The sequence below is a fragment of the Rhipicephalus microplus genome, chromosome 7 (assembly GCF_043290135.1).
Source record: "Rhipicephalus microplus isolate Deutch F79 chromosome 7, USDA_Rmic, whole genome shotgun sequence".
Lineage (NCBI taxonomy): Eukaryota > Metazoa > Arthropoda > Arachnida > Ixodida > Ixodidae > Rhipicephalus > Rhipicephalus microplus.
In genome coordinates this window covers 17,518,506-17,533,694 of record NC_134706.1, presented here as the reverse complement: position 1 = coordinate 17,533,694, position 15,189 = coordinate 17,518,506, and the positions used below count along the sequence as shown (strand labels likewise).

General features: G+C 46.2%; 1 protein-coding gene across 1 annotated transcript; it reads left to right on the top strand.

The window, feature by feature from the left end:
• The first annotated feature begins 4,324 nt into the window (after positions 1-4,324).
• On the top strand, positions 4,325-13,376 carry LOC119179613 (uncharacterized). The gene is made up of 3 exons (XM_037430730.2): positions 4,325-5,276; positions 8,863-9,154; positions 12,219-13,376. The coding sequence occupies exons 1-3, from the start codon at positions 4,476-4,478 to the stop codon at positions 12,464-12,466; spliced, it is 1,341 nt and encodes a 446-aa protein (XP_037286627.2). The 5' UTR covers positions 4,325-4,475; the 3' UTR covers positions 12,467-13,376.
• Positions 13,377-15,189: the final 1,813 nt, after the last annotated feature.

Below are 15,189 nucleotides of genomic sequence, written 5' to 3'. Positions count from 1 at the left end.
AACCTCATCGAAACCTCCGGCAAATTCGTGGCCTGGGCCTAGGCCACCCCCAAGGAGGACCGGAGACCCTGTGTCGTCGCTGTTTCATGGGATTGCTGGATGCCCAGTTGTTCCTGCATGGTGGCTGGAGCTAGTGTGGCCGTCCATCTGAGTGTGTGCGCCATAAAGTTTCTCAGCATGAAGTGCGGCGTATTAGAGGTTTTTAGCAAGCTACAGAAACACGTTACGGAAACACGACACGGTTCCTTTCCGCATGCGCGTACAATGGTCGCGCATGCGCACTTGTCAGCCGGTTCCGTAACGTGTTTCCGTGGCTTGCTAAAAAACCCTATTGATGTGGACGTACTGCATTTTGCGGATTGCAATGCAGAGCCTGGTGTTGTCGAAGGTGGAGGTGTCCTTACTGCCGAGTTTTTCTTGCCGCGAAGGGCAAGATCGAGGATGAAATAAATGTATTTGCACAGTCCACGTGTGACTGTCCGGACGCACATGCATGAAACCCCAGTGCGTCTGCGAAGTGTTCCTGCGAAGCCGGTGATCTCCGAAGGCCGAAGCTACTGCATTGCAGGCTGTTTTGCCAAGTGCGAACACGTACGGTCGTTCTCATCCGTTGCTACGTAAATTCTGCCGTGCCGTCACAGGCCGTGCGTGTTACTCAGTGAGACAGACAAGCTGTTTGGTAGTTAGATGGGCTAACGCAGTCGACAGACTCGGCACTTGTCCTTGGGCATCGTTTATCAAGTGATGATCGCCTGGAGCATTACTGTGGCACGTCAGTATTTTGAAGCGGCCTGCCGGTTACCTCGTCAGCTGATTAGGGTACGCTGAGCAACATCGAATTTTTTTCCTGTTGTATGTTCAGCGTGGCTACGCTGCAGTGCGCCTTTCTGTCATCAAAACTTTGATAAACCGTGGAAATCAACATTCCTGACGCTTGTGACGGAAAAACCGATGCAGCCAGCTGCATTTAAATTTTCCTTGTGCTTTTGTGTCTTGCCGATTAAGAGCATTAATTCGCAAAACACTTAATCGTACTAATTGTAGCCAATTGTGCGATGCCCATCAAACATCAAATGTCAGAAGGCCTTTGAACAGGACCACCGGCAGCAACTCAAGTTGACGGGAAGGCCGATGTGGATGCGCAAAGGTTATTTTTTTTTTAAGCAATACATGCGCGAACAAAAACAAAAAAGAGTAGTAAAGACTGCAATGGGGCTCGAAATACCGACCTCACCCGCTCTTCATGTGTCGCTTTTACCAACTGCGCCAGAACTGCCCATCGCTTGTGGTGATTAACAAGCCGGTTTTGTATTGTCACGGTAGAGCTAAATTTTTTTTTACATTTACATTTTAACGTAGCTTTAACGGTTTCTGTAGTTACGTCTAGACACTCCGACTTTTCAAACAAAGCGCCTAACCAGAAAAGCGCATGAGGTCACTTCCGTGCAGCACAGCAGCAGCATACTTACTGTGTACTAGAAGGGGGCAGAGGAATGAACGAGGCGACCGCGCCGCATCTCGGTTGATTCTCCGGCGGGTGACAGTAGCGACGGCGCTGTTGTCCCATGGTACTGAAGATCTCAGGAACGTCTGCATTGGGAGCGCGCGCGCCGTAGCCTGCAAAAGCGTGTAATTGCTCATTTTTAGCACGTTTATTGCGTTTCTGAGCCTTTATAAGTGGACTCACCTGCTACGCGTCATGATGCACGAGTGAATGCGCAGGCACGCCTAAATTGTGTCGATACATTCACTGTTTCAAGAGCCGGCCGACCGACGAAAGAAAAAAAAAATATAGCAGCATATCCACGGAGTGAATGATGGAGAGTGGGGCGAAGCATTCGTCCGTCCATTCGTTCTTGCTTCCGTCCATCCATGCATCCGTCTGTGTAACCGTCCATGCGTCCATCCGCCCGTTCGCGCGTGCGTCTCTTCGTGCGTCCGTCCCTGCATTTGTTCATGCCTCCGCCCGTGCATCCGTTCATGCGTCCATACATGCATCTGTCTGTGTGTCCGTTCGTCCGTCTATTCGACACTGCAAACACCCCCATCTCGCATCTTTTCATCATATATTCCCCATATAGAAGCACCGCCATTCAGAGGACATTCCAAGGACTAAACGAGAGGTGGCAGACGCACACTTTCTTGCGGCTTGCGCTTCGGGTCTACTTCCCACCTTTTAACACCTCGAGTTCATGGTATATACTAGTTCACTGTATTCATGGCACTGCGGTCCAACGCTCGCTAAACTTTTCTAAAACCATGCCCAGCGAGTATAACATGGCAACCTTTTCCTGTCAGATAGTGCTTAATGTACATGCCAATGGCTGCTAATGGGAAGTGAGAGACAGGAGAATTCGGCTTTTACTTTCTTACGGCTTGCGCTTCGTATCTACTTCCCACATTTACCCACCTCGAGTTCATGGTATATACTAGTTCATTGTATTCATGGCACTGCGGCTCAACGCTCGCTAAACCTTTCTAAAAGTAAGGAGGTTACACCAAGCGAGTATAACGTAGCAACCCTTTCTTGTCAGATAGTGCTCAATGTAGATGCCAGTGGCTGCTAATGGGGATCGCAGCGTGCGCGTTAACTAAAAGCCGAATGCTTCTGCCTCTCATTCTCCTTTAGCAGCCATTGGCATGTACATTGAGCACTATCTCTTATTGTTCAACAACGCACAGAAGAAATCTCCCACCGGCACCACCTTAGAGGTCAAAATGTTATACTTGTTACATACTACAACAGCTACGAGGGACGAACGGGTGTTGCTATAAGAAGCTTCGCCCCTAAAAATGTTAGTCGGAATTTGCACGGATCCGCCTAGTTTCTCACTCAAGCAGCGCTTTGAGCTGCCTTACATCATAAGTAATCACGAGTAAGTTACATCGTAAGTAAGTAAGTCACGAGATTGAAGTAACTAGAAGAATAAGAATGGGGTGAAGCACATTTGGCAAGCACTCTCAAATTATGACAGGTAGGTTGCCACTATCCCTCAAGAGGAAGGTATATAACAGCTATATCTTGCCGGTACTTAGCTATGGAACAGAAACCTGTAGACTTACAAAGAGGGTCCAGGTTAAATTGAGGACGACGCAGCGAGCAATGGAAAGAAAAATGGTAGGTGTAACCTTACGAGACAAGAAGAAAGCAGAGTGGATTAGGGAACAAACGGGGGTTAAGGATATCATAGCTGAAATAAAGAAGAAGAAATGGACATGGGCCGGGAATGTAGCGCGTAGACAGGATAATCGCTGGTCACTAAGGGTAACTAACTGGATTCCCAGAGAAGGTAAGCGGGTTAGGGGTAGACAGAAGGTTAGGTGGGCAAATGAGATCAAGAAGTTTGCGGGTATAAATTGGCAGAAGCAAGCACAGGACCGAGTTAACTGGCGGAACATGGGAGAGGCCTTTGTCCTGCGGTGGACGTAGTCAGGCTGATGATGATGGTGCCTCAGATATGCGCAATAATTGCTTTTTAATTGACAATCGCACAAGTATGAACGCTAAAGCTTGAGAAACATTGGAGGGTGCTGCGGATGGGGTCGGCCGTTTGGGATATCTGGTGGTGCTGTTTAGAGTACCCTGAACCGTTAAGGGTGGACAAACAAGTAAATGTACAGACAGACCAAAATTTTTCATGATGAAACAAGCGCTAAATATACGTGTTTCATCAAGAACCCTTACCAACGCACCCAACTGGCAGTCATCCAAAATTTTTGCGTCGAAGGTCCCCAAGAAAGACTATCGTCTTTAAAAAGCTCGACGGAGGATTCGAAGCGCTTGGCAGTTCCTGCACGCGGCGCATGGCTCTATCAGTACTATTCGACTGCAGCGCCGCCGCTACGGGCAACGCGGAACTGCGGAAGGATCAGCGAGGCACGGTCCCGCCACTCAACACTTCTAGTACACTCTAGCATAATGGACGCTTTTTTGCATCACTTAGTTACAGTGTATAGCACACTATAACTTAGTTTTGTCGCCTATGGCCAGTTAGGCAGAACGGCTTCACAATTTGATGACGCCTTTTCTTCAGCCATACCGAAACTGGGACACTGAATGAACCTCAGTAGGATAAACCACAAAGTTAATGTAATATAACAGTCAGCGTATTAACTCTGAGACAAACGGACAGTTAATGTCAGCACATGTAGAGTGTACACATAGAGTTTCATACAATAATAAATCGTATGAAACTCTATGAGCGTACAAAAACTATTGCACATTTTTCGCGGCAATCCAATGATCAACCAGCAGGCGATCCAACACAAGCTGTAGTCGGACCAGGCTGCAGCCGTAACTCTCTGCCGCACAACTCCAAACTGACGAAACGGCGCGATATAATTCGCGATCGCCAAGTTGCCAACTACCGAAGCTGGCCCCCGGCTGTGACATTTCGTATGCACCACGTCGACGCATTCCTGCGGATCGTCGTGTGCCTCCGAGGCGTTGGAAAGCGTGGTTTGGTGAGTGAGCGATGAGCGGAACACAACCACTCGTGACACCACCACCAACAACAACGAGCAGCGTACCGACAAAACCAGCGAACAATGGCTCCGCGAGCACCGTCACGGCCAACACCGGCTCTACCGACGCTGTGACGAGTCAGAAACGGCGAACGCAAAGCTTTTGCTACGCCCCGCGCTGCCGCACGGGTCAGAAAGGCGCGCCGCGCTATTCCCTGTTCACCGCGCCCAAGGACCCAAACGAGAGGAAAGTGTGGCAGTACAATCTGCGCAGGCTAGACAAGCCTCTCACCCAGTTTTCGACCGTGTGCGAGCGCCACTTTGACCCGCGTTTCATCGTGCGACACTACGTGCACATCATCAACGGCGCCGAAGTGCGGATACCGCGGGGTAAGCCCAAACTCGCCAAGGGCGCATTTCCCACGCTGCTCCCGGACTTACCGGCGTACCTGTCCAAGAGGTTGCCCAAGCAGAGGCCCACCAAGGGCAGGAAACAGCCTCCACCCGCGAAGCAGACCGTCCCGACGCCGCCAACATCTTCCAAGACGCAAAAGAAAGCGCTACAAGACACCGAAGACGACAAGTCTTGTCCCGACGTGCAAGTGGAGGGCTCCGGGAACGCCGACACCCCTACTGCCGCGAACCAAACGGTTAGCCATGCCGTTCCGGAACCGCCGATCACGATAGAACGGCTCAGGAAGTGTGACTTGGGGCTTCCATCCTGGTGGTGCCTTCTGGGAACGAGGGACCCGCACAGGGTGGTGTTCGCCACCACGGTGGTGAAAAAGACGGCGCCTGACGATTCGCTTGAGGTGAGTGAGTGGATAAGCAGCATTTCTGTTTTTGATGTATCCGAAGTGTGTTCCTTATCAGATCTTGGCTCAGTTGTAGTCACAGCTATCTATCCAATGTTTCCTTCACATTGTTTCCCTTTCCCTCAAATAGGGATTCGAACCTACGGCGGCCTGAGCGGAGTGAGGTAGGTGTGTGATACAGTCCCATCAGTCATCCGACAACACTTTGTGTGGCATACCGTCAGTATAACAGTCATAGGCCTCCGCTACTTCCTGGGCAATACCGTCAGTATTCATAGTGTGCAAGTGCGTCACGCAGCGCCGATTCGTCACTTCCGAAATGCGCCACCGACATGCCTGGGTACCTACCGACTCCGTGGCCGACCGCTGCCGTGTTGTTTCCTAGTGCGTGCGCCCGTTCAGTTTTGCCTAACGATGCAAGTAGGAGCGATTACCAGCTGCTGGTGAGGCAAATTGATATAAACAGTCCACGAAGAGCGAGCAGAGCGTCAGGGTGTTCTCTTTGCCGAAAGTTATTACCCGAAATTGAGAACGCACCCTGCGATTTTCCGAAAAGCACCGGCATGTTTGGCTGGCACAGATTAACAAAAACTACTTGAAGAACCGATGATATTTGCGTCTTCAGGTGTAACTTCATTACGGGTAAGTAATGAAGGTACACCCGAAGCACTTACCTGTAAACAGAGATAGGTACTGTATATACAAACTTGTCTGCGACCGCTGCGTGCACAATCAGCGTGTCAGGGAGGCGGTTAAAATTGTGAAGGCAATCACGGGAATTCGGATGGCATTCAAACAAAGTGTGAAAATAGATGTGAAACTATATTCGTTCACTTGCGATTTGAGGTATGGGCGATCGGTTCAAATAGGGGGTTAGGTTTTTTAAAAATTGGTCTATTGATTCCCTAAAATGGTCTGCATCATTTTCAGGGACAATACTGTACATTAGCGCACAACAACAAAAGTAATATACAAGGTAAAGAATGAGTCATAACATATGCGAAAAAAAAGTGACCGGAATCAGCGCAGCACGCACCATGCGAAGTCGCTACCTTGCATAATATATTCCTTGGCTGTTTCCACGAATTCTAATCAAAGACGCTCAACATCATCACTGTTTAAAACACTCGGGGAGCCACATTGCTACTTTGGTGGTGTGGGTCGCAGCTACATATTAAAATTGGTATTAATAATATATACCCTGTAAACTTGTCTAGCTCTGCACGATGACTCATTTTCGATGGGAGCTGTGCACTTTGCTCATCCACTTTTAAAATTGCGGCTCGAAAGACTTTGACCTTTCACTTGTTCTTAGACCACGCAATCGGTAGTGAAAGCGAGATAATGGGCCCTCGTGAAAGCGAGATAATGGGCAACCAGTGTACGCGGTGGCTGGTATACGTGTCACACGTTTTGATTTTCCGATCTTGTATCGAGTGAACAAGCGAGGCCTTCCTGACCCGATGAGCTCGTTAATGCATGACAATGAAAAACCGCACGGCTTCTTTTCAATCATCATGCACAGCAACAGATGACGAGCGCTCAACAAATCGCGCTGCGGCACGCTAACTGCTGTAGGTACCCAGCGAGGTACCCAGGCATAGCAGGAGATGGCGATATCTACGAAGTGACATCACATGAACACTGTGTATAACAGTCATAGGCCTCCGCTACTTCCTGGGCCCAGCGTTAGACTCGGTCCTAGAGGTTGGGATCTGAGCTGCTCAGGGCGGTCTTTCACAGGTTTTAACTACTAACCTAGGGTTTGAGACAGTAGGATTGGGTGTGTCGGTACAACATGATAAAGAGTGCTTAGCAGCGCATACGACAGGAGGGGATAGAAGAGACGAGAAGGAGCGATGGTTGAGAACTCTATTTAGTGCTGAGTACTCGTCTCTTCTATACGTCTATATTGTCCTCTCGTATGCACTGCTAAGCACTTTTTTACGGCGAAAGCTGTTACGAGATCACTACACAGGTCACGTGCACATCGCAGTTGTCTGCCGCTGCCGGTGTCCGTAACCTCTATTGCACGAAAAAAGAAAAAAAAAAAATCAGTGAACATAAAACACCGAAGACACAATAGGATTCAAACCCAGGTCCCTCGAGTGCTGGCCTAGTATTCTATCACTGAGCCAGGCCAGTGCTTGGAACTCCCTTTCAAGCTGTCTTTACGCAGGCTTGATTTCGGGAAACAAATCTTCTTGATATGAGTAATAAAGCGTTTTAGAACAGCAAAGGAACAACCAGGTGTCACATAATGCGCATTTTGCAAGGAGTGGGTCGTCGCATGCTCATACCCTTTACCAAAGCTTGATCTTGTTCACCTCTGATCTGTGGCACATACCCACTGTGGGGGATAGAGAGGATTACAAAAGCTTCTGGCATAATTCTTCATCGTCGTCAGCCACAGCACAAAAGGACTGCACTATGTTCCAAGCATGTGTGCAGCAGGTACCACTATTCTCTTAAGAGCAACGAAGGATGGCATAGTGTAGTGGCCTGCCTACTACACAATGATTTATGGCGTAGTGGGTACCCTTCCAGTGTGCTTGCAGCAGCTACCCAAAAAGTGTTAAAAAAAGGCTCGGAGAGGAGGCTGTTGGAGATTTCGCTGTGACAGTACTGCACGTTCCGCGCAGGCCTCGTGGTTTTCATCATTTAGGGTTTTAGAGTGTGAGCGAGCAAATTTGATGGAACACTGCTGCACGACATGTGACTGATCTGCTACATAGACAAGGCAGAGGTGACACTTAGGTTAGAGGTATATGGCAAGCAAAATTAAGCACAGATTTCTCGCGGTAAGAAAGGTGCGAGTTTGTAGTTGCCACCTCAATATTTATCTGGTGTGTTCTAGGCCAAGAGAGAGGTAGATACATTGGGCATTGGTGTCTGTAATGCATGCATATATCATCAAAGGGCCAGTCAACAGGCTAGAACTTTTTTTTACACCCCCCAAGAAAGCTCTGTAATTCGTTGTGTAGACGCAGCAATCAAGTTTTACGAATATTGCAGCGGCACGCGCCGCACGGAGCCTCCATATCGAAAAACGATTCCCGCACTCCTTTTCTACACCCGACCAAGTCTCCTTTCATGCGCAGTAACGCAAACTCGCCTATTGGCAACTTGACGCAGCATGCAGCTCGTCGATTGGCCTAAACCAGTCACGACAACGGGCTACGCCTTCCCCTCCCTGCGAGAGAAGAACGAGAAGGGTGGCGAGGCCGTGCGATAATTTGAAACCGAAGTTCGAACCACTGTAACTTCCTTAATACAGCATGGATTCGCAAAATTCTTGCGGCAACATGTTCACGAAGTAAAAGTGCGCATATTTTTCTTTACAACAATTTTTGGACCTCAGGGTTGTTTACTGGCCCTTTGAATAGTCGGCACTCGTGACGCGCTGATTGCACTAAAAAAAGACACGCAAAAGGCACAGGTAGGACACACACGAGCATGCCTGCCTGTGCCTTTACTTTGTCTTTTTTGTGTATAATCAGTGTGTCGCAAAGGTAAACTATGTGCAATCAACTAGCCCTTATGCTGGCCCTTCTGGCCCTCTAAACTTTCACGCAAATTTCAGGTGACGCACCCAAAACTGGTCAGCTTCTCAAAGTGCGACGACGGCCCCGAGATTGTGGTGGAGGCATACTTCCAGGGTTCCCTCTGCTGCAAGGCACTTGTCACGTCACTGGACGAAGCGAAGGCGATTATACGGGATGCAGACGCGACGCACATGTGCAAGGGGTCCATGACTCCGAGCGAGTTTGCCGAGATATCCCGCGACGTCACCACGCAACTCCTGCTCAAGATCGGCAAGAATAACGAAGGGACCGTGTTTAGCCTGGAGTGCACAAGGAACGTTGACTCTGAAGGTAACCGTGCGTCTTTTCGCACATCACATGACCTCCTCTTCCGCGTGTTTTGAGTGAGCACGTGTGTGCGTCGTGTGCAAGTGTGTGATATGCTTGTGCTTTTGGTGTAGATGGAGGCCCTCGGGTACAGAAACATTGGAGCCATTTGTGAGGGATCGGAGCAGTCACCCGCCTATAGATTGCTTGCACTGATATCACTGAAAGCGCTGTGTATATGCACCAGCAAGGCGGGACGCTATGTTTGCGATGTCAGATTGTAGTACTCGAAACATGACATGTAGGTCCTTTCATTATATACACGCACAGAGGTGTTCCTGCCAGTTATCGCAATGAAGCAAGTTAGCCACTACTTGTTTGTCAACGAAGCCACTATCGTCGAGTGCAGAACATTCAAAAGATGGATCCACGACGCCACGTGCCAGCTATCTGTATAGAAAAGGAATTTTTTCGAGTGGTTCGTTGTGTTCAACACAACCAAACCAATCCAACAATCTGGCGAGCTCATTCGGTTGGATGTACTCAGTACATTACTGAGAGTTCGACAACATTACAGTACTTTTATTCACGTGCACAGTGAAACGGTGGGAGTCATTTCTAATATGTAGTGTAAAAGTGGGCATCTTTCTAAACTGCTGTGAACAGTTTGCAAATTGTGCACAGATTCAGAGGAAACACAATGCAAGCACTGTTTACAGTAGTCTTGGTTGATGCAGCCCCGAAAGAAGAAAAACGTTGAAACAGGCAATGCAGGACAAACGGTGTCTTGAAAGTAAAACTTAGTAAGATTTGTTGCAATTCGTACTTCATTAAGCATGTACCATTATGCTTTACGAAATACAAAAAGAGGCTTAACCGTCAAGGAAAGGAGCGAGAGCTTTCTTGGCGGTTATACATTCTTTTGTGTTTTAGTAAACAAACTGACTGTAGCGGAACACACTCTTGGGCTAGTTGGTTAACCATCAACACTGAAAGAATAAGCGCTGCTAATTGACGAGCAACTCCTGTGTCTGCTCTTCTTTTTGCGCTCGTCAATTCGCTTATTCTTTCAGTGCTCAACCAAAGCTGTACACAAGACATGTGCAAAAAAGAGAAAATTATGAATTATTTCAACTAAAATTAAATGTCGCTTAAGGTTACGCATGTGCCAAGCGTACATGCAGACCTGTTTGTTGAAGCCTTTTTTGTCATTGAACATCTTGTTGCAAAGGGATAAGCGACCGCTCAGAAGACGATTTGAGGTGGCCCCACTGAGGGAAAGAAATGCTGATGTTATCAACTGATACCTGTTTTTCTCATTTATGTCAAAGGAGCACTTGGTCAAAGCATTGGATTCGATCAGTTCCGCCAACGAGAGCAGCTGAAACCTCGTATTCTTTCACGACATCCACGGAATCTTGATGCATAGGGTAGAAGTGGTTTTGCACTAAATAGGTGATGGAAGCCATCTCGGGGAATACTTTGAGTAATCCTTTATGACTTGCATTATGATTGACTGCCTATAAATGCATGAAATTTGCATAATGCAATGGCAAAGTTCTGGACACCAAAAACCAAGTGGGAGTGTTCGAATAAATATGTGTGTTACAGTGATTAATGGTAATGAGGATGTAAATAATTAAATATTGTAATCTATATCGTGCTATGTTTCTTCATAAACTGAATTCAATAGGCCACTCAAATTGCATGCGATTGTAGACATGTACAGGAACCGTCGTAAGTACCTAGGCCACTATTCCACGTGTTCCTATGCCAGCGTGGCCGGCGAATTTTCGTCGGCCCTTGTACAATGCGTACGTAGTTGCGTACATTGCTTCTGTGCTGTGTAGTGATATTTCTGGCATGTTTCACCATACCGACAAGAGTTTTCAGATATTACAACCACTTTGTGAATGCGAGAATGATTTGACCCGGTAACTGAATTTCAGTTCTTTTGTGTGTTTGAAGCTCCTTCTCACCACGTTTCCATAGCAGTTCTATTTTGTCCGGTGTCTGGATTTTGTCATCAATCCTTTAAGCACCAATTTAACCCCTGAAAAATATACCAAACGTGCTTTTTTGTGGTCATATTTTTTTGAATTGTTGTTTCTGAATATATATTACATCACCAATTTCTGTTTAGATACAGCACAGAAATTAAAAAGGGAAAAGACTGCTGCCGAGGGCTGCTTTCTCTCAATACATGCGGAGGTAATGAGTCGGTGTTTATTGAAAGTCGAAGTATTTATTTGATGCAGCACGTGGTAACTCACTGAAAATTGGGCAGAGGCGCAGGTGATGGCTTGTCTATGTTTACGCGCACTGCTCAGTGCATCGCCATCACCGTTGTTCTTGTCATCATCTGAAGCGAAATCCAGGGTGAAGACAACGTCCGAGACGCTGTCGGACACAAGTTCCATGTCGTTGCCAACACTGCTTCCTGTACTGACTCAAGCCGCACCTCCTTGGAGCATCGCCATTGCCGGCATTCTTCTTGCGAAGTGGCATTATAAAATGACTGTTGCCAGGCTTAGAACACTCACGGAAAGCACGAAATGTGATTTTTTATGGACAGTTATTGCTATCTAGGGTTAAAAATTACAAGCGCACTCAAACATCACTATAACAAAGCTGCGGCTTACACAAAACTAAGTTTCTTCTGTCTAAAAATTCGTTATAAAGGTTTATTCCTAACTTTGTATCTATTGCAAGACTACAGTAGGCTCTCGTTGAACGGAACCGGAAGGGACCGCTAAAATAGGTTCTTTAGCAGGAGTTCTGTTTACTGAGGGGTGAACCTAGGTGCAGAATACACACCTGAAACCAAACATAGCAGAGGCAGTTGTTTCATTTAAACAGTAGTTCCGTCTAACAGATATCCGTTTACTGAGAGTGTACTGTATCTTTAACTTACTTTGTTATATTCGGTTTCGTTAAATCAAGGTTTCAATGTATAACAATTGACCATGATAATTCTTTGGCGACAAAAGGAGCGCATGTGGATCGACTTGATACGAACTCGTGTGACGTGTACAGCTAAAGTTTTAATTATATTTGTGACTGTCCTGGTTTCATTTTTCCTTCACAGGATCAGTGTGCGGGCCCTGCAAGGTATTGCGGAAGGTTCTACAGACGAGAAAGGCCCGAGTTCTCAAAAAACTCATGAAAGACTGCCTCGACGAGAGAGAGCCCTCCAGCCCGCAGCAGATGACGCAGAAGCACACGTCATTGACGGCGCAGGCGACGGCACAGACGACACCGACGACGACACCGACGACGACACATCCAACCATCATTAAATTCTCCGCTGCAAAAGGGCTGACAAACGGCTCATAACGAATGTTTACAAACTCTCTCCCAAAAGGTTTCTTGTAGATAATCTCTAAAAGGTTCCCAAACATTCATTGGAGCTACCTTAATCATGCACTCTTTGTTTAGTAAACATGCCCAATGCCTGTCCCGCTCGCGATAATTTGTTCTCGGTAATCGTTCATTCGCTACTCAAGTGGCGTGGTGAGCGAACACCAGCAAACAATTTCTACTCTTCAGTCGTCTTGACTCAATGTTGATTGCACATCTGCTGCTTCCTGGGAACTTTAGATGGTGTCTTCAACTGCGTGATTAGCGTGGCTACCAAGCAAAATACCGGCGAACATGTGCGACTTGGAGCCATCGCAACTTGATATTCGGCCCATGTCGGCTATTTTTCTGCCTTTATGAAATAACAAGTTCGAAGCTTGCTCTTGCTCTCACTCTCGCAGTGATTAGTTTAACCATCATAGAAACCGTTTAAACGTATTCAACTCTTCCTTTGAAACTGCTTATTTCGGGCAGCTGAAAGCATCATAATCACGGCAACTATTGTATTGGTTTGGTCAGTTAACTCTTTAGAAAAGCAAACTGCTGCCAAACAGTGCGTGTAACGCTTGTGAAGTTAGCTGCAGCAAGATCACCAATACCGCACCATTGCGAGTATCTAGCCTTATTGATGCTTATGCGTTGTTTTGCGACTTGCGGAAGCATTGCGGCAAACGAAATTCAGATTAGCCCGTCTTAATGACTTAAATGAAGACAATTTGGAAATCCTGAGAGTGACAATGGAAGCGAGAATGGTGCCTTTCATGGAATTCCATGGTCAAGTTAAATTAGCATGCTGCTGCTCGTAAACAAGTGCTTCATTTGTTCCCCGACTAGGGAACCTTCTCGTAATATTTACGTGAACACCTGATAATTGTTAAGCCCCACATGGCCCTTATCTTCATTTACATAAAAAAAAAAGCTACCATCATCATGTTTCTCTGTTTGAATAAACACAGTCATCAAAGAGAGTTAATGTTTGAAATTGTTTTTTATTTCGTGTTTTCACTTTCATTTGCATAAATGAACAATATGGGAAAGAAGCACAAGTCACTTCTGAAAGCTAACATGCTGATCATAAAGTTTGACACGGCTCACCATAAAAGCAACACATCTCCCTGGTAATAACTTAAATAATGAACCGTACGGTGCCTCAAGGATCTGCGCCCGGCTAGGGCTTCCAAAGAATATGAAAGGTAGGTGGTTGCCTTAATTCTTTCCTAACACACATAGGCTCAGACAGCTCTTTTGCAAATAAAACCGACATTATGCACGAACGATCTTTACAACAACGAATAAGCATTACCGCACATGTTTGACCACAAAATGTGCACCGTTGCAGGGAAAGATGGAGAGCACTGAACGAGCCATTTGGGTGACTCAGCGGGACATTATGCAAATGCACATTCTCTCATTTATAGTGGTGTCGCAAATAAATGTGGTTAGCCACATATCATATATTGATGTTCAGCAGCCGTTCAATCAAGTAATTGAAAAATTGGTATTTTGAGCGAGTGAATAGACAAGGAACGAAAGACGCAGGTAGACAGATAAGTGTTCACTTCAAACTAAAGTTTATTCACAGAAAAGGCCAGGTTTTATCCAAGCATGTGGGTGGACTCGAGAAATCAGCAAAACCTCAGTTCTTTTCTGGCACAAAAACAGAACAAGAGAAATAATGGAAACCTTCTATATTCACAAAATGCTTCTACGTGCGTCAGCCTTAATCTATTAATCTACTAACCAGTGAAGTGGCTTACTTAAAGTTTTCGACACTGAGAGCAGGCCAGCGATAGCCACTTCCTTGCTTGCCATGACATGACATGTGTTGTCTTTCACCTCAGTTACATTTTCCTGTATAGCAAACACATTTTTTTTTCGTTTTTTAACTCTGAGGTGATAACTGTCCTCCTGTTGCTTATTTATATTTTAGTTTCACGCATGCATTTCCGTGTTCGGTGTAAGTTAAAACTAGGTCTTTTCTGTGAATAAACTAGTTTGAAGCGAGCGCTCGTCATTCTATCTCTGTCTTTCGTTCCTTGTCTATTATCGCGCTCAAAATACCGCTATGTTCAGGTACAAATTTGCCCAAATTTCAGTGCTTTTAATTGACAAAATTGCATGACTGCAATGCTCTGGATGAAAACTGCAACTCGGTGTTGCAAGCAGCGCAATATCTTTACTAGGGAGTCAATACATCTTCTAAACAACCTTTTCCTTCCTTTGATTTTTTTTTCCACGAAGCTCCAGTGTTTTACGAAAACAAGCGTAAGAGCTGTAGTAAACAACTTTAAATTACTTCTGTAAGTAAGTCTTGGTTATTCAGCTGTCACCTGACATAACACATTGGCTCGCTCCCTTCATGAAAACTCTTGCAACGAGCGATAAACTTGTTCTAAAAATGTAAGCAATTCTGTGCCGACTGAGAAAACTGTGCACCTGTTTATCATTCCCTAGTACTGTCGAGCAAAAAAAAAACCATTATAACGACGTAAATTCATGAAACATTTTTCATTGGTTATATGTAGTGGGTTTCGAACCGAGTGCCCCACTTTCAGAAGCCAAGTATACTAACCACCCGACTAAACGCCTAAGCATTCAGAAAATGAATACATCCGACTTCTATGTTGAAGTATTTCGTGGCTAGGACAAGAAGTAAACCCTGCTTGGTGTGCTTTAGACGTCTGGAAAATTGCAGCTTT